At 36.0% G+C, this 20,483-nt stretch overlaps 1 protein-coding gene across 1 annotated transcript in view; it reads right to left on the bottom strand.

Annotated features, from left to right (window-relative positions):
- LOC141727955 (contactin-associated protein-like 4) overlaps positions 1–16,341 on the bottom strand; it is a 34,498-nt gene extending 18,157 nt beyond the window's left edge. Inside the window, exons 1-5 of the mRNA XM_074534239.1 lie at positions 16,182–16,341; positions 8,624–8,827; positions 8,265–8,449; positions 6,428–6,571; positions 3,767–4,028 (exon numbers count right to left, since the gene is read on the bottom strand). Coding sequence (XP_074390340.1) covers positions 3,767–4,028; positions 6,428–6,571; positions 8,265–8,449; positions 8,624–8,827; positions 16,182–16,212 — 826 coding nt within the window. The 5' untranslated portion in view covers positions 16,213–16,341. The remainder of the gene's footprint in view (positions 1–3,766; positions 4,029–6,427; positions 6,572–8,264; positions 8,450–8,623; positions 8,828–16,181) is intronic.
- Between the last annotated feature and the right edge of the window lie 4,142 nt (positions 16,342–20,483).

The following is a 20,483-nucleotide window of genomic DNA, read 5'->3' as shown; positions in this document are numbered from 1 at the left end:
TTTACACTGTTTGGTTTGTTGATTGCAATTCACCTTGCTGACCTACTATATAATTTTGGAATGGGTATTTTATCTCCCCTTCTTAATGGTTGGCATGGTTAGAGATATTCACCAATGTTCATACAGCTGAAGTTAAGACTTCCTAGAAATCCCTTTTATTAAGTCTGAGAACTAAGGAATGCCATTGTGGGAGCACAAGACACTCTGAAGAAAACTGTCCATTTTAGCCCTTGAATTGAGAACTTTGACTAAATTCATATTTGCTTGTGTGGAGCCACTGAGTGGTAAAACATCTAAGTGGAAGAGGCAGTGGACTACCAACATCTACATTCCATCTGAAACTTATATTGTCTGCTGCTCTACTATGAGTTAGAAAAATGCTTAACCACAAACAAACAGGAAAAACAAAGCAATTCATTTTTTTAGTACATAATAACGTAGCTGTTAGACAAGATGTCCATCTATTCTAATTACTTCTAGCACTTTAAATCTAAGTATTAAAATTGAGTCTATGGGATGTCTTGCCGAACAATGATACCCAACCTCAGGAACACATGCATAAAATGCAGTGTACACAAATTACTAGATCAGTGAGAAACAAAAAAAAAGTTTAGAGGAAGTAATTTATAGATTAGTCTGAAGTATAACAATGAAATTCCATTATTACTAAGATCACTTAACTAAAAGCTGCATGGAAATTAAAAACTTCATAGAAATAGACGGTCACAGAACAAACTGAGTAATAGGGTCCAACTTTTACAAATATTGTAATTCAATTTGGTCTCATAATTCAAAACAAGTTAACTTTGTGTTGATTTCTGGGTTTTTTTTTAAACCTATGTTATTTCTTTGTGAATATTTGATGTACCTCTTGCAAAAGAGGCTACAAATTAAAGACATTAATCAGTCATTCTGCAAACGAAAGATAGAACTTACTATCACTTAATCAGTTAGGAAATGATATGCCATTCTCCTCGGTTTTAGCTTTAGCTGTAGCTTTTGCCTTCAAAAAGACAAACACAATTCCTCCTTTTAGACTTTATGAATGGGAAACTTAACCTAGCATGAGAACACTAAATTCTGTTTCAGCATAGAATGTCACGATTTATTTTGGGATGTTAACACTAATATTTTATGTATTGTATTGCAGCTTTGAAATTGAATAAACTGCCCCACGTGCAAGTCTACCTACTGCTGTTAAAGTGCCACCAACATCAGCCAGTCTGTTAAAATGACAGTGCATGGCAACAGTTTCTTTAACATACATCACACAATTGAACAGCAATTGAAATAGCTCCTAAAAACCAAATTCATCACTGCTAACTATATACCACTGACATTCTTACTAAGAAATTGACATTTTCAAATGGTAACCCTAGGGAAATCTCTTGTCATTAAAGTGGTACTCTTTGTGCATTAGTTATTTTAGAAAATAAAAAATACCAGGGCCATACCTATTATCACCCATAGGAATAGGATCAAAGTATTTATGCAAATTTCAACATTATCTGTGGTCATTAGAGGCTTTTAGTCTTTTCCTGAGTTAAAATAATCAATGGTTCAAAATTTTACTCGTAATCATTATACACCTGTAGAAACATAATGAACTTCCCAGCTTCTTTCTCCCTTCCCTTCCCTTCCCTTCCCTTCCCTTCCCTTCCCTTCCCTTCCCTTCCCTTCCCTTCCCTTCCCTTCCCTTCCCTTCCCTTCCCTTCCCTTCCCTTCCCTTCCCTTCCCTTCCCTTCCCTTCCCTTCCCTTCCCTTCCCTTCCCTTCCCTTCCCTTCCCTTCCCTTCCCTTCCCTTCCCTTCCCTTCCCTTCCCTTCCCTTCCCTTCCCTTCCCTTCCCTTCCCTTCCCTTCCCTTCCCTTCCCTTCCCTTCCCTTCCCTCCCCTCCCCTCCCCTCCCCTCCCCTCCCCTCCCCTCCCCTCCCCTCCCCTCCCCTCCCCTCCCCTCCCCTCCCCTCCCCTCCCCTCCCCTCCCCTCCCCCCTCAAGGAAGGGAAGGAATTTTCACTTATTAAGAGAATTTAAAGTAAGGAATCAATCAAAGAAACAGGGGCATGGAACAAAGATTAAGGAGACCTCGTTCAAATCCTGTGGCTGTTTCTCTGTCCTGCTTTGTTCTGCTTCGCTCCCTTTGCATTATACTGCCTAATAAGTTTTAAGAAAAATTTAGACAGTTGATTCTTATTTTGTCTTTATACTGATTATAACTAGTTTGGAGCTTTCTCACTTGGTCTTTGTTACCTAACTGGAACTAACCTGGCTTCTTTTACACTGACAATATTCTGCTTTGTGAATATAAAATGAAAAATACAGGCTTGTGTATGGATCAGAATGAATCAAAGATCAAGTGATGTTCTGAATATCATAAATGTGTTTTCTGCATCCAAATTCACCATTGCTTCTACAATATATTGCTCCAACTAGTGGACTCTGGTCGTCTTTGTCCATACAGAAATGACTCCTACCCCAGCCTCAATATCCTCATATCATAAATTCCTTGTAATCCCTTGTATCCACCTATTCTCTACTGTCTTTTTTCCTGTCTTAGGTCTCATCACATCATATCACATCATATAATCCTTCTACAAGTAAAGGGCAAAATTAAATTTGTTTGCATAAATAATGAGAAGCTCTAAGGTAGCTGTGATATACGGAATGCCAGAGAATAGTATAATACTGATGACAAGCTGCTAGGTGAAGGTGATGATATTATTGCATGGGGACGTTACTGGATAGCAGCATTTTATAAGAAGCCTCTGAAGGTAGAGATGACATTTTTCTGTCCTGCTATCATATTTCCTCAAAGACAGAGATTCCTGACTGGGCCAACAGTCTTGCTGATCCCACATCAACTCCCAACAGTGCTCAGAAAAACTGAGGACACTCTTTGTGAAAGACTTACTCCCATTCCTGCCAGGCAGAGAGAAAGTTAAAGCTGGAATCTGCTTAGAATCCCAACTGAATGCTCTCTAACAAGACTGTGTATTCACTATAGTAGCTTCATCCTTTTGTCTTGACATATTTGTTTGCCAAGGCTGAAATTCATCAGAAGACTAGACTTGGTACTAGCTTTCTGAAAATCTGTTTTACCCTGAGGGATGCCTAGCAGTGCACTACCAAAAGTAGATGATCTAGTCTTGATTCAGTGTTTAACTACAAAAGTGACCTTTTAGCTCCCTGGTATTCATTTTCCTCGAACTCCCTTTTTTTTAAATCATAGACTCCAACTTGCCCTGGTTTTCTGAAATACAATCTGGTATTGGGCATCCACTGCCCCAGATTAATGGATAACTCTGCAATTGAGGACTCTAAAAAATAACAGACATTATATTTATAGTGATGTAAAACTTTATAAAAAAAATTGTTACTTGATACCTTTTGAAAGCACAGACAAACATCTTAATGACTTAGCTTGACAGAATAAGAGCCTAAAGTTTTTACACTTCACAACTGAAAAAGCTGCTTAGATTTGCCAGGTCATACACATGAGCTGTACATACTGTATGTGTGTTAAGCTAAGGACTCAATTTTTCAGTCTATATTACTGCAAGTAATTTCTGCTCACTCATGGGGAAAGAAAGAATAGGTATGTTTGTGAGAAAAAAACGCATTTAGAAATAATTGGGTGTAAAATTCCCACAAGTAAAGCACAGCCACACAAAAACTAATCATAAAAATAAGTCAAGGAAGCAAATAAATAACTTTTATTTTTTTTCTTTTATGCATCAGAGTCTTGTAATTTTTTTCTTCATTTCTGTTACCTGCAGCGATGTCACTCAGTACTCTTCCTGTTTTATGAAGATTGATTTTGACTCTCCCATCACTCAGATATAAGAGGAAACCACCTGAAGACTGGTGCAGTTTACTGGATAACAGAAGTCCTTCCTTGTTCCAAGTGCGAAACTGAAAGCTGACAAATACTTCATCTTGCCCTGATGTGCCTCGCAGTGCCAGGAAACTGCTGGAGCTCAGAAATGTCACAGGAACCACCTGTGGCTCTAAACACGAGAAGGACATATTGCCCTAGAAATAAATAAAACAAATATGGCATTAAGAAGAGTCATGAGAATTTCTCCATGGAAACTGCAGAGTTTCAAAACATGGTACAGAGTACTTGGATGTATTAGTCTAAAAATTAAACATGAACATCATCAGATTGAGAAATGTTAATGTTGTCTGATCAGAGTAGACTCATCTGCCTGCACAGAGCGGCAAGGACCTTTGAGGGAATGGTGTAAGATCCTAAATTAGGAGGCTGATTTAATGCTACTTCAGGAGTTAGAAAGATCTGCTTTGTTCCTAGCTTGGCTCAGCCTCAGTGAGCATTAGGAACTTGACAAATTCTTCAGTGACAAATAAATACCATGCCACTGATTTCATGTAAACACCTCCATGGGTCTAAATGCTTGGATGAAGAGAAGAACGTTGAGCTGGCACTGATTGTTTAAAATGGTGTTAAATTTATGAAAAAAAATTTCCAAATTAATGCAATTGGATATATATATATATATATATATAAAATACCAACTCCAGTATTTGTCTTCACAAATAGAAAAATTCCACATATAAACTTTTGCTACTTACAAATGCACAACACATACTTCTTAATTTAAGAGGGAATGTGTTTTCAAGCAGGCTTATATGGACTAGATGATAAGTTGGATTTATGCACCTAGCACTTGCTTTGTGCTTACCTTCTTCTGAAATAACTGTTTCTTAGGTAAACTTGTGGCTGAATTAATTGAAAAAGAGAGTAACCTGCATCTATACTTGTACTGAGTAATGCAGATAAGAAATCTAGAAAGGGAATAATGAATTTTTTGCATCAGGTGTCAGAGTTAGTTAACACTTTATGGTGCTTGATAATAGTACACTGTACACTCTGATCTAATGACTTGCTGACATCATTTGAACTATAATTAATTTGTTCTGGAAAAAGGATTACTAAAGATTAATGTTTTTGGAATTTAAAGTGCACTTAATTTCTGTTCAACACTAAGAGGTTTTAAACTTTTGAGCATACATAAAACTTTGACCACACATTAAGCAGCTTTAAAATCAATTTAAGAAAAATATTCACTAGTCCCTGGTGTGGCAAAGTATTAGAGTTTATGGGTTTTCATTTTCTTCAAGGAAAATAGATAAATAAGTAAAAGCTTTATCTTATGAACTCAGCTGTACAGAAATGAATAGTCAGCTAAACTGACACATAGTGAAAAGATACTCAGCAGATTATAAAAGCCTTGTTAAATGCTAAAAGCTGGCCATTTGAAGATTCCCCCAGTAAAGTGCCCATTTAACAGGGATTCTGTGGTAACAGAGATTTTTTTTATATTATTTAGATCATGAAATATCTCCTAAATAGTTTTGAAAGTAGTGCACAACAATTTAAAACATTTGACATTAAAGTAATGAAACTTCCCATTACAGATAACTTCATAGATCCCCTTCCATTAGTCCACACAGAGCCTACTATAACTGCCCATTCCCCAATATTCATAGGCATCATGGAAAGAATACCATGCAGCAGTACAAGCTCACATAATTTTGGAATATTTCAAGTGAATTATACATGGGAAGATATGCCTCTCATTCACTTCTTCTATGACGGAGACCAAATTTGATTCTTCGTATTTTGAACAGAAATCCAAGTTAAAATATTTGGATCATGAAAGCATTTAATACATTTTTAATTATTCTGAGCTGATTTCCATGACACTTCTGCATTTCCTTCTGCTAAATAAACATGTTACAGAGATGACCCTTGTAGTAGTAAAAAAAAAAAAAACAAAACCAACAGTGAAGGACTCAGTAAAATTTCTAGAAAGCCTTTTGTAACACAGAACACATTTGTTACCTTCTCTAAAAGGTAGGAATTTGGATAATAAGACTTCTGGCCATGTCACAATGAATACATTAAACCCACCAATCTAAACTAAAGGTTTTCAGAAACAGATCAGTATAAACTGAAAACTAGAACTGATCTATCAAAATTTTAACTCTCTGGACAAAGTGAACCAGTGTCCTCAGTAACAAAGAACTTAAAAAATGTACTGCTGGTGTTCTTATTAGTCAGACACATATTCTTATTACTCTGCTACAAAGCCAAAGATTTGATGGTTTCTGATGTATCTTGTTACTCACTGACTTTTGTCACCCAGTTAGAAAGCACACAACAACTGTGGTATCAGACATAGCTAAATATCAGCTAAAGATCTCAAGAATAAAATGCATCCTGCCTTTTCTAACAGGAGGAGTCTACTCAGTAGAAAATGAAAAGTAGCCCAACTTGGTAATTACTTTATTTTTCTTTCATTACCTAACATAGATTTTACCAGAAACATGTGCTAACAGGTTGGATTTGAAAGTGGTTGTGATCTTTTTGTCTCTTTTTTATTCTTTCTTAACTTTAAATCTCTTACCACAATGTAGATCTGAGATTTATGCCTTCTGGCCAGGTCAATAATGTTCACTCCATTATAATAAATATTTTCAAAACACCCATGAAAGTTCCTGCGTGATAATGTCCCTGATTTTCCAGGCACTGGGATCCCTCCAAAGCTGAGCTTAGAAAGAGAAGAGAAATCAATAATACTATTAAGTAATTTTCTAAGGAAAGAAGTTGACTATACTGTAAGAGTAGAAGTCAAAGACTGGCCTATAATTACTGTTACTTGTGTATTTCACTGTATCACATCTACAAGCTAAAAGAATAGGCTAACAAAAAAAAAAAAAAAAAGGCTATATAAAGTCCAATGTATGTAGCAAATCATTCTGACATTTTGGCTTTTTTTTCCTTCTTCTGATGTATCTGCGTCTTCAATGAGTTTTCAGGGTCCATTACAGCTGTGAAACCAAGAAGAAGGACAAGGCCAAGTACAAGGAGACTATGCAAAACAGTGTAAAAAGGGAGAATACAATTAGCAACAATTTCTTTAGCAACTTGACCCTAACTTCTCCACTCTGTGCACACCATAATTACTATAGTAGTAAAGAAGAGCATATCAAATTACATTATTCTAGGACAGATTTGAAACAAACTAAAGCAGGCACATTTTCCCTTTCAAAATGCTTAGGCTGTGCAATTCCTTTGTATGGTGCTGTAAAATTACTTATTTCAGAAAGAGATTGGAAGATTTAAGAAAAAAAAAAACCCATTGAGAGCTACTAGATTCAAGAGTATCATTCTGTCTAAATACACTCCTGCCCTAAGGCCAAAGCTGCTAGAAAGCTGTAAATTATTTTAGGAAAGCACTGCCATAATCGTGACCTTAGTTCTTCTCTAGTATATGTTTTAACTCTTTTACACCACCAGCAATAGGATTCCAGGATAAGTGAACATTTGAGCTCACATATTTCAAAGCTATTCTAGACAATATTGTAAAAAAGGACAGTCTAAACTACTAACATTTTAATTTTTAAAATTTTTAAAACAAATTGCCAACCAGTTATTTTTCCTCTAGCTTTTGGTTTTTTTTTTAAATTAGTATGATCCTCCAAACTTTGACATTATGATTTACATTCAGAAATTCTGAGCAGATATTTTTTGAAATAGAATAATGCAGACACAGAACAGCATGACATCTCACTCTAAAATGCTTAAAAATTGGAATGAGTACTATAAAGTCTGCGGGTTCCTGACATTCTGCTCTATCATTCATTGTGTTATCCAACAAACAGCATAGGGCTGACATAAAGCAGCCAGTCATCACATTACAACTGTGAAATAGTGGTATTTTTAACCACAGGCAGGAAAATTTCACAGCACATTATATCTACTCCTGTTCATTTATTTACTATTTGTGCAAGAAAGATTTTTTCACAGGATAATTTTCAGATCTAACAGAGATTTAAGTCTTGATATAAATATTTCTACAACAGTTTGTATGCTGACATTGCAATTTTAATCAAGTTTTATATTCATAACATTAATATTCATTAAATCATAGCACTGAGTTGGGTCTCATTCATTATGTTTACAATATTGTTTATCACACTTGCAGCTCTATTAAAACAAAGGTATTAAAATAATGAATTCTGAAATGAAAAAGATGGTCTTTTGAAAATACTGAGTTGAGTCTAGTGGAAGATTTGTACTCCAAGAACATCTCTTTTTTTTTGATTAATTCCCTTAACAGACAGAGAATCCCCAAGGTCTTAAGGACTACAAACTTCTTTAAGTTCTGTTTCCTTTGCCTGTTTCAGCGCATTTGCATAACAAAGGTAATAAATGTAATAAAGGAAAGGTAATTTTCACACCTCATAATCAAGGTCCAAATAACTGAATTCTCCTTTTGCATGAAAATGATGAGTGTGTTTATCCACTGTAAAGTTTACTTGATTGTTAAAATGCTCAATGAGAACAGAATGCCAGTGTTGATCATCCAAAAGGCTGCCCAGCGTAATATTAATTTGGGCATTAGAAGGATAAGTTTTAGTATCACCTTGAAAGAAGAAAAATAAAAACTATTAATTTCATTGAAAAAATAAAATTATTCAAAAATATACTGCTAGTTTATCATACTTCATACATTAAAATCCACTTAACAGTTTAAGAGAAATTTTAGTCAAATAATGCCTAGTAACTATATTAGACTTTATGAGACTATAGCTGTTACCTAAATTAATGAGTAGGGACAGCTTCCCTTTAGTTAATTCCATGGTGATGTGGTCTCCATTTTGTCCTTCTCTGTGGAGGAGAATTCCATCACTTTGCATTGTCTTAAACTTCAGAGAAATCACATCTTTCAGTGTATTAATGAGTTTTTTATTTAATGTGTAAATTAGACAACTTTTCCCATCAAAGCCAACCACCTCAGACCCTAGAAGTAAAGAAATGAAAGATAATGTATAATGCTATGTCTAAAAGAAACAGTTGCATGTTACTTCAATATGGCATGAAGTTCCATCACTAACATATCTAGATCACTTCTGCACAGTAAATTGTACTTTATTTTTTCCCCGTATATTAAGACTGCTGTGTTTTAATGATGATGGTATAACTAGATAATAAAACCATGTGAGAAGAGATCTGGCATCTATTCAACTCTAATAATGTTCTCATATGCTGGTCTTCCTTTTCTTGGAGCTATAAAGTACTTTGACCATTTCTGTTTTTACCTGTATTCTTAGGCTGAAAATTGTTTATAATTTATATGCAATTCATTCCAATGAATTAAATCAAAACCAAAAAAAAAAAAGCCAAGGCTGCTGTTGACCTTTGGGAAAGCAAGGAAATAGGGCCAACTGATTTTATCTCAATAGTATAAAAGAATATCCATCAAAATCAGCACAGATTGAACAAGACACACACCAAGGAACCGATAACACTATAGAAAGCTCATAGAGTATTCACAGTTCATATGTAATGAAGAAAAAAGTAATTACCCTTGAAAAATACATTTTTGAAGTGAATGAAGATGTAAGGATACGCAATAAAATATGAAGTTGTTTTTCAACTGACTGGTTGACTTCTTGCAAGTCAAGGGAAACCCATTATCTATTTACTAACTTAAATAATTTCATGATAAATATTTCTCCATATCTTCAGCATGGAAATGGAATGAATTCAAATTACCTCTTGTACTTTAGGTTACTAATTTATATTCCATTTTCACAAAGCTTTTGTGAAGTGAATGCAGTTATTTTTTAAATATAATTTCTTGATTTTCTTCATATCTTGATAATGAAGAACTAATTTATCAAATGTACAATGAATAAATATGATGTTCTGCCTAAACAAGAACCTTAGATTTTACTTCATTTTGTCACTGAATGAATGTGGACAGCAAAAGTGTTAATTAATATTGAATTAAAATATGGAATGTGATGTAGAATAGCTTCAATAAAGACTTCAATAAGACCACTTTTACATTTATATACATCTATCAAACCATCTACTTAGTAGGCAATAATAACTGTACAATTGGGAACATATTCTTTTTATTGGGACAGAGTATAAAGTACATTAACATGGATTTCCAGAATCCCTTATACTATTCTGCAGCAGTGGTGCCTAAGAAGCAATATCTGCTTTGTCAAAATTTGGAAAATAAAGAAAATTAAATTTTGCCCCTGCCCTCAACCCATGAATTAATGAAGACTGAAAAATTGTTGCAGATGGCAACCAAAATTCTTGTCACAGAATTTTGATTGCCAGGTCTTGTCTTCACCATCCATGAATTACCCTTAGCAATATATTTAGAGGGGTGAGAAAGACAGGTCCTGCAGGGTTATAAGGATAAACAGAATGTGGGCACATATCCAGATTACCATAAGATTTTCCTCTCTTATTTACCAACTACTTGCAACTTACTGGACTTCAAAATACTCTATATGGTTTTCTCGACTGTTGTAAATAAGAAAAGTAAAACAGGTGGAATTGTTTTATGAACACTCATCTTTTGTTTCCACAATTGGCAGTGTCTTCCTTAAATTAATGCAATATAAATCCTAAGTGCACTATGAAAATATATTTGGAAATCACAAAATGCCCCTGAGAAACTGGAAATTCTGGAGGCTTCACACACCACAGGACCAAGAATCCTAGTGATCCTGAGCAAAAGTTTTAGTTGAAATGTCTATGAAATTTTTTTATCTTTATATCAATTGAAATCAATGCTAATGTTGTATAAAGAAAAAAAAAAAACAACTTAAACCAATGCAAACCAACTGGCATTATTCCAGTTATGAAGAGAATATGAAGTCCTTTCTTTGACTGATGTAATGTAATGCTGACTTAAAGCATTTCAGTCAGGTAGGAAATGCTGAAAAAGCCTTAGTACAACTAGAAATAATAGAAAGAAAACAAAAGTGTTTGATCAGTATCTGCAGTGCTTTTTGTTAGGTATCATAACATACATAACAGACAATTTTTAATGTGCATTATATATTTATTTTCCAGTTACCTATATTCTACTACTTTATACATTTGTCATTTTCAGATTTAAATCCATCTTTCTGCCCACCAGGGAAAAAAATCCCCACCTTTTTGTTTCTTTGATTTCTATTTTTAGACTACCAGTTTTTAGAGGATGAAATAAGACAGTACCGAAATGAAGAGGGGAAACTGTAACCTAAACACATTCCTAATATCCCTTTTATTTTAGTGTCACGACATAGCTTAACCTTAACTGTGTTTTACATGGCTTAATTGTCACAAACTGGCATTGCAGGAACAACACAGGAAATGTCAAAAGAGATACACTGTTCTCTTTTGTACACACTACATAGAAAGAACTATCAGGCAGAGGCTTCAGACAGATTTTGGGCTGAGGTTCAGTACAGAGTATTTGCAGCGCAGTCATGGCACGAGCAGATGTTTTATCAGTCCACATGAAGGCAGGTTTAACACCTCGAGGTAGAAAACAAACTCCTTCCTTCCTTCCTTCCTTCCTTCCTTCCGCCACTTCCTTCCGCCACTTCCTTCCTTCCTTCCGCCACTTCCTTCCTTCCTTCCGCCACTTCCTTCCTTCCTTCCTTCCGCCACTTCCTTCCTTCCTTCCGCCACTTCCTTCCGCCACTTCCTTCCGCCACTTCCTTCCTTCCTTCCGCCACTTCCTTCCTTCCTTCCGCCACTTCCTTCCTTCCTTCCTTCCTTCCTTCCTTCCTTCCTTCCTTCCTTCCTTCCTTCCTTCCTTCCTTCCGCCACTTCCTTCCGCCACTTCCTTCCGCCACTTCCTTCCGCCACTTCCTTCCGCCACTTCCTTCCGCCACTTCCTTCCTTCCGCCACTTCCTTCCTTCCTTCCGCCACGTCCTTCCTTCCTTCCGCCACTTCCTTCCTTCCTTCCTTCCTTCCTTCCTTCCTTCCGCCACTTCCTTCCGCCACTTCCGCCACTTCTGCCACTTCCTTCCGCCACTTCCGCCACTTCCTTCCTTCCGCCACTTCCTTCCGCCACTTCCTTCCTTCCCTCCGCCACTTCCTTCCGCCACTTCCTTCCGCCACTTCCTTCCTCCCGCCACTTCCTTCCTTCCTTCCTTCCGCCACTTCCTTCCTTCCGCCACTTCCGCCACTTCCGCCACTTCCGCCACTTCCTTCCGCCACCTCCTTCCGCCACTTCCTTCCTTCCTTCCTTCCTTCCGCCACTTCCTTCCTTCCTTCCTTCCTTCCTTCCTTCCTTCCTTCCTTCCTTCCTTCCTTCCTTCCTTCCTTCCTTCCTTCCTTCCTTCCTTCCTTCCTTCCTTCCTTCCTTCCTTCCTTCCTTCCGCCACTTCCTTCCGCCACTTCCTTCCGCCACTTCCTTCCGCCACTTCCTTCCGCCACTTCCTTCCTTCCGCCACTTCCTTCCTTCCGCCACTTCCTTCCTTCCTTCCTTCCGCCACTTCCTTCCTTCCTTCCTTCCTTCCTTCCTTCCTTCCTTCCTTCCTTCCTTCCTTCCTTCCGCCACTTCCTTCCGCCACTTCCTTCCTTCCGCCACTTCCTTCCTTCCTTCCTTCCTTCCTTCCTTCCTTCCTTCCTTCCTTCCTTCCTTCCTTCCTTCCTTCCTTCCTTCCTTCCTTCCTTCCTTCCTTCCTTCCGCCACTTCCTTCCGCCACTTCCTTCCTTCCGCCACTTCCTTCCGCCACTTCCTTCCTTCCGCCACTTCCTTCCGCCACTTCCTTCCTTCCTTCCGCCACTTCCTTCCTTCCTTCCTTCCGCCACTTCCTTCCTTCCTTCCGCCACTTCCTTCCTTCCGCCACTTCCTTCCTTCCGCCACTTCCTTCCGCCACTTCCTTCCTTCCTTCCGCCACTTCCTTCCGCCACTTCCTTCCGCCACTTCCTTCCTTCCTTCCGCCACTTCCTTCCTTCCTTCCGCCACTTCCTTCCTTCCGCCACTTCCTTCCTTCCTTCCTCCCGCCACTTCTTTCCTTCCGCCACTTCCTTCCTTCCTTCCCCCACTTCCTTCCTTCCCCCACTTCCTTCCTTACGCCACTTCCGCCACTTTCTTCCGCCACTTCCTTCCTTCCGCCACTTCCTTCCTTCCGCCACTTCCTTCCTTCCGCCACTTCCTTACTTCTGCCACTTCCTTTCTTTCTTTCTTTCTTTCTTTCTTTCTTTCTTTCTTTCTTTCTTTCTTTCTGCCTGCCCATCTGCCTCCTTCTGCCCTTTTTTTTTCTTTAAATGACTATAGAACAAGAGTAAAAAAAACCTAAGAAACATTGCAGAGACATCAGAGTGAGCAGGGAGAAGAACTCAAAGAAAAAAAAAAAACAAAAAAAGGGAACTCTTTAAATATTTCATCTAATTCCATAACTGACTGCCCTTATTTGGCCTTTCTACTCAATAAATGCTGAGACAAAAACTGAAGGGCTTGTCTGCATGCACACTTTACAAACATTTAAATGTGACAGTCCTTGATCTAAAAAGTAGAAAACAAGCTGCACATAAACAAAACAAAACAAAACAAAAAATAGAACAAATGGAAAAAAAAAAACCACAAAAAACCCCATAATAGTCTGCTACATCCTACAGGAAAATACAATGACTATTACCAAACCTCACTGAGCCTATAATTAAAGGCTAAACACTATTTTTGAGAATACTAGGCAAAGTTATTCAGAGCAGGCATTTGACTGGAAGACAGCAAATTTGAAGTGGTGTCAAAATTTTCCCTGTAAGTACGACTTCATCAAGACAGTAATGACTTTTATAGAACATAGAGACATACATTTTTCACATCACTTTATGGTGCAGAGAGATCTACACACTGTATTCTCACAAGTTTAGTTTTAGTTGTGTAATTTCTAACAGGTAAGACTGAAGAATGAAATTAGTGCATTTGCACTTGAATACAGAACACAGTTCACATACTTGACAGTAAATGAAAAGAGAGTTGTTTACTCTAAAAATCTAATACAAAGTGAGAGTTCCCTGAAGAAAAGGATGAGAAAATAGGACATGTAAAACATGTGAATCAAAGCTAAAGTAGATATTACTGGCATTTCTACGTTTTTTTTTCTGGTCCCACTTCGAAAAGTAGAGTCATTCAAAAAGAGCCAGGCATAATTACTGTAACCATAACTGCATGTCCTCATTGTGCCTGATAAATGGAGAAAAAGACTGGAGAGAAAGAATTAAGCTTTTACATTTTTAAATAATTTTTAAAACTGTTAATCTATAATCACCTGGTTTGTCTTCAATGGCAACCACTGAATTTACCTAGTAAAGGCACTTGGTAATCAGTAGATGTTAAAAAAAATACATAGATGATAAGAAGTCTGCAATTCATTTGGAATGATAGCATTCATAGATACGGGAAAAAAGCATTTCTAGAACACTCATTATCATTCATTCAAATAAAATCATAACAAACTTTAAAAAAATTACTTTAAAATAACTATAAAAAAGTCATATTTTTGATGACATCATGTTCTTCATATACTGTATTAGAGAGAATAATGGATCAAGTAAATATTCATTTTAAATTCATCCTAATCTTAGAAGATAACTGTAGTTGATTTACTTCTTTAAGCTGCCTATAGGATACATTCTGTGCCATGTATGTAACATGAAAAAAAAAAAAATCTTCCTCAAAAATAGCTAATGGCTACACAAAAATACTTTATTTCATAACTGCTTATTCTAAATGTTTTCTTTTTTCAGTTGCATGGACACTTTTCTTTATTTGTCCTTTAGACTCACAGAGTTTTCCAGTGGTGGGCAACAAGCATGACACAGAAGAGAGCCATAATATGGATCTTGCAAGAGAAAATTATTATGGTGAATATAGATAAATAAAATCTGACTTTTAGGCATGGTCAAAAGAGAGCTCTTCAGTTTGAAAATGTTTGACAGCAAAACTGAGTAAGGATTTAAATGTTATCATATGCAAAAGGTAAAGGACTATGAAGAAGCAAAGCTGATGACTATCAAGGAATTTTAAAGTGAAGCTTAAAGAGAAGAAAGACTATTCTGCCATCATGTACCTCTGAAATCAGGTCTCAAATAGAAGATTTAGATGAGATTTTAGCTTTGAATGATAAATTCATTTGTCTACCCTCCATTTTTAAACTTTGGTTGTTCTGGAACTTAAAAGAGTTGAGGATAAATTGAATCATATTTCTCAATTTTCAAGGCCATTTTCTCAGATTGTTCTAAGAATCATAAGTCATGTTCCCAGTCTCAAGGCAGCTGTCACTGAGGAATTTTGTGTGAGCCTTTCAGTCTCTTCCTCTGGTATGAGATGTTTGTTTTCTGGGATGAGGAGGTTTACCTGATTTCTGAGGTGACCTAATCTCCTGCATCCAGGTTTAAATTTTCAATATTCTTTGTTCATTACCTTTTACCAATTTTAAAAATTCAAGTTTAAGGCAGAAAGGCCAGAGAAATGTTTTCCTGATATGCACGTAAAGTCAGATAAAAATGCACGGCAATAGAAAACAGTTATATGGAGACCATCCAAAAGAAATCAACCGTACAAAATATAACTTAAATAAGGAAGTTGAAAAAGAACACTGAAACAAAAAAAAAAAAAGAACAAAAGATAAAAGTATGCACAAAAAGCAGTTAAAGAGTTTGCTAAAATAAATTCTGTTTCCATCATGAAGAAAAGATGTGAAGAATAAAAAGCAGTAAAAAACTTATATAGAGGAATTTTAAAAAAAAATCCATGGATGAAAACTGCAAAAGGAAGATGTCAGGAATATTTACACTGTCCAGACAATCAATAACACCACGACACTTACACAATTTACTTTCAAAGGCTTATGTCAGTTACTGAAGGCACAAAAACTATTCTAAATACATAAAATATATAAAATATAAATACATAAAAAACTCTGAAGTGTCCTTCAATTTTTCATTTGTGGATCTATCTAGTTGTACTCTTACTCTTTCAAGATCTAGACCATATAGATTTAAAACTAAATTTAAAACTAAAGAGGTAAACATTTAGCATAATTTTGCCTTCAGCTAGATAGCAAGCATTTTACAACTATGACAAAAAAATGGAACAGTTTGCATAAAATCAGGAATTGGATTTTGTCCATACCATTCATTCCAACACAGAAAGTACAGGAAAATAAGCATCACATATTGACAGCTTATGTAGAAATAATGTAGTATGCACATAAACTTATTAATTCAGTTTTATTTGAGATTAAATTCAGCCTTAGAAATCTACTTTCAAATGCAATTTAGGCAGCCAAAGACACTGATGAAGATTAATTTCATTTAGCTGACACAGAAACAAACTTACTATAGGTGCATCCATACACTTCAATGCGCATTCCAATCCTGCCATTTGGATTCCAGTCCAAAGGCACAAAACGGAGGAATCTTGCTTTAATAGAATGCTGAAGCTTATAGTACACGACACTGTCTGCATTCGTGTTTCCAGAAAACGCCTAGAAAATGAAAAAGAAATCAGCCACATCCACATTGAATACAGAAATATATGGAAGTATCACTGATCTTTTAATTTTATATATTTTACTTCCATTTCATCTGGCAAACAGTCAAGCACAGGAATAAAATGAAATTGTCAGAGAATTTTACAGGAACATCAGGACGATTCAATATTGATGATTCCTTTGGATAAGGTGTTAACTCATCCGTGTATTTAGGGCTGATGCTCCATGCAGCAAAGTATTTAACAGCTTCTAAAATTTCAGTGAATGAACCCTGCTAACCCAAACTTTCCTGTCAAAAAACACATGGAATATCCTCACATTTCAGTGCATGGCTCTATCGAACACTTTAGCATAAGAAAACTGAGTGATGTCTACAAACTCCTTCCACTGAAAGGCTAAATGGATTTCATTGCAAGCCTAAGTTTTAAATGCATAGCATGCTGTTTTGAAAATGGTCTTATATTGACAGATCATGGTAATAAAAGACTTGTTTCCAACTAAAGAATTCAAACTGTAAAAAGGATGTGTTTCAGTGTCCTGTTAAAAAAGAAGAATCTTTATTTCAGTTTTTTTAACAAGGTTCAAGAAAAAAAAAACAACTTTTTTTGCAGTATTTAACTGATAAAACTACTTTCCCATTTTCTTACATAAAAAACCCCAGAAATACATATAAATTTAAAGAAGAAATTTTTAAAAATCTGTAATAATAAGCTATAGCATTCTAAAAACTGGAGAATATTTTCTGCTTTCTCTGGGTTGTGTGGTGGTTTTTTGTCATTACCTGTTTATGGTATGTGAAGCATGAAGAATTTGTTCAGACATTTTGAATCCAAATATCTGATGGCTCTCTGAAATATTTAGATGAGCCGTATTTAAAAGATTATACCTTTCTGGCTGTATGAACAGTGCTGTTGCCATAGCTATAAGCCACAGATATTGCAGCTGGAGAAGTACATAGCAACCAACATCTTTAGGTATGCAGCTTCTCTTTCCATAAGTTTTAGAAACAAAGATGAGCTTCACTGCATTCATTATTTATCTTTCTATACACAGATCGGTGCACCTTCTCTCTCCTGCAGTAGTGAAATTTCAGTAAATTCTAATCACTAAACTTTCAATGGGGAAAAAAAGGAAATTATATAAGAAGACCCAAAACCAAACCAACCAATGAAAATGAAAATCAAAACAGTTAGCGAATTGGCTTATTTTAGCTAACCTATCAGGCTAGCAATGAGCAATGAGAGTTAGTGACTTTGAATATCCATTTTTAGCTTCATGCTTTGTAATTCCATTAAAACAATACCTAAAGGTGGAAATATAACAAAGGAAACCTACTATTTGGAGGGTGAGACCCTTCCAGACCTCTTGTCCCTTCAAATCCTATTTGCAGTCTGTAACAAATATAACTGCCCATGAAAGTACCAATTAGTTTGCTGACTGAACCAGAAACAGGCCCCAGAAGTTTAAGCACTGCGAGCAAATGAAGTGTTCAGTTAAGATTTAAATTTTTGCAAAATTGCTTTTGGAGAGCAGCCACCTCATAAAAATTATTTTGAGTTTTGAAAACAGACTGTATGTGGCTTGATATTTTTGCTGTAGGGTATATTTAGGCTGTAGTTTTTTTAATTCAAAATTTGGGTTTTGGCTTCAACAATAACCTAAAAATACTTCAGGCTACTTCTTTAACACCATTCAGAATGGCTAGTTTAGAAAACAGTATTTTTTAATGTAATTTTACAAGGCTTTTATCTGGGAAAACCACGTGTATCAATTGTGCTGAGTACTAAATGGGTCCTTATTTCTTGTTTTAAACAGTCTAAAGGTTAAAATAAGTATTTTGATTTTTTTTCAGTCCAAGACCCCTTCAAAAAAAGAGAGGACAAAATCAGAATGCTTTTTCTCTAGGTTACAGTATTGAAGGTGCACCTGAAACCTATGAAAGTATCCTGTAAGCTTTTCAGAGGAGAACCATATTCAACGTTTCAGACAGTCCTGTCTTTACAGTAGAACACAACTACTGTTTCATGGTCCAATCCAGAAATGGTTAAAACATAGAATTTATAACCACATAATGAGCTTCTTTCATTCTACCCCTCTTCTTTAGACTGTTCAGACCACTTCACTCTTATGCCAAACTATGTATAGGGAACGTGCCATTACTTTAGATTATCCTCACAGCTTACACAGATATCTAATGGTTAAAAAGATGCCATGTGGCATCTTTTAATAGGAATAACACACCTCTATTAATAAGAATAACACACCTAATAATTGCACCTAATAAACACTGTTTAAAATTTTTGCATAAATATTAATAGGGTCATACACTTAACCCAATATAACTGTTTGTCGACTCTTACTGATGTATTTACATCAACTACATATTATACTGATTCCTAGTAGCCTGAAAACATACCATCTTCCTTAAAGAATGCAGTTTTTGAAACACTGAAATACTATATTGCAGTTTAGCTGTAAACAGTAACAGGGCCACTTAGCAGCAGAGATATCTAGGTAGGTGACACTCCACAACATAATTCATTGCATGAAGTAGAAGCATTCTGGGCTGTACTGAAGCCTGAACTGGGAGCCTGAACTGCTCTCAGACTTGGAGAGTTTAACTGTCCTACTCAGTTTCTAACCCAGTAACTTCTTTATCTCAAGCTACTTTAACCCTGCTTTGAAGACAGAATTATTCAGTTCATTATGGTGTCAGAAATCAGAGACGCACTCTGGAGTGGTAGATCTAAGTCCTGTCCATAGGAGGGCATTGGCAAGCTCAGAGTGATTGTGAAGGTAAGCTTGCATCAAGACAAGGTAAAAAAGCTCCTTGGTTTCTCTGTCCATCCTCTATGTAGAAAGGGTGTTGACCAGGGATAATATAGGCATCCTGTTCAAAACTTTCCCACCAATCAAAAATTCTCCCAGAAATCAAACTGTGTAGGACCCACAATTCAGATAATCTAGAGGACATGACCCTTATTTACAAATACAACTTTACTGTATAATATACTAAATAGACGCTGTAAAAAATAATACTAAATAATATGCACAAAGCTTTTACATGTTGTGTACCCATTGCTGTGAATATATTTATTACAAATATTATTTTTAAAAATGTACATATATAAATAAATATAGGTATACTTGGCTGCAAAGCCCCATGTAGTGATTAATAACAAGTACTAGAATAGGACCAAATCTGAATGACATCATTGGAAGAGAAGTTGTGGTACTAGTGTACCTCAGGATGGGTCTAATTTCACCATGTGGTTTATAAATTCTAGTACCAGCCACAGAAAAAATCAGCATGAAGTAACTTGGAACTTTTTGTATAAACTACTGCCTTTAAAAATGTTGTAGGATTAATTAATCTCTCCCATTTTCTCCCAATACGTCTAAACCCAGGTTTATATTACAGTTCAAATTATTTATATCTCAGTAAAAAAAAGGAGTACCTATTCCAGATAACCTAGTACACAGTACAAGTACACATCAACTGACAGGTTTTCTGAACTAGAATCCAAACACTCGGACTCATCCTTCTCATCCTATTACCACTGAGGTGAGTTACTGTTAGTCTATTGAAGTGGCTCCCCAAAGTCAACAACTATGAACTCTTCAGTTAAAGTGAAAAAATGTGAAAGTCCTTCACTCTGACCAGAGAACACTGTAACAGACAATTGCCTCCTTTCTTAGATGTCTGCATTACAATTATAGGGCTAGGACAAAATGATCACAAATGTTAAATTAACAGATTTTTAAGACTTTGCTGGTTATAAATGATATATGCAAAAGCTAGCTGATATGTTTCATATAAAATAATAACAGTGATATTATACTGAGAAGCCCTGTGCCATCAGTTACTTACTGTATCTTTCACTATATCTTTAATTGTTTGAAGACACAGTTGAAATATAGTAGTGTTATCTTAAGTTGATCAAATCACACAGCAGTTACACATACTCATAAATCTGAGTCATAATGTCTTTTGTAAAGAAAGGACAGCACATATTAATGACAACCTGATTAATATAGACCAGACAGAAAAAAAACTTAGCAGAAAACCATCATAAATTGTTGTTCCAGTCAATGTTCACTGCTTGTACCACCTAAATCCCTATTCCTGTACTTAAAGCTTTCCATCA

The sequence above is a fragment of the Zonotrichia albicollis genome, unplaced genomic scaffold, assembly GCF_047830755.1.
Source record: "Zonotrichia albicollis isolate bZonAlb1 unplaced genomic scaffold, bZonAlb1.hap1 Scaffold_410, whole genome shotgun sequence".
NCBI lineage: Eukaryota > Metazoa > Chordata > Aves > Passeriformes > Passerellidae > Zonotrichia > Zonotrichia albicollis.
This window is presented reverse-complemented; position numbering and strand designations above follow the sequence as displayed.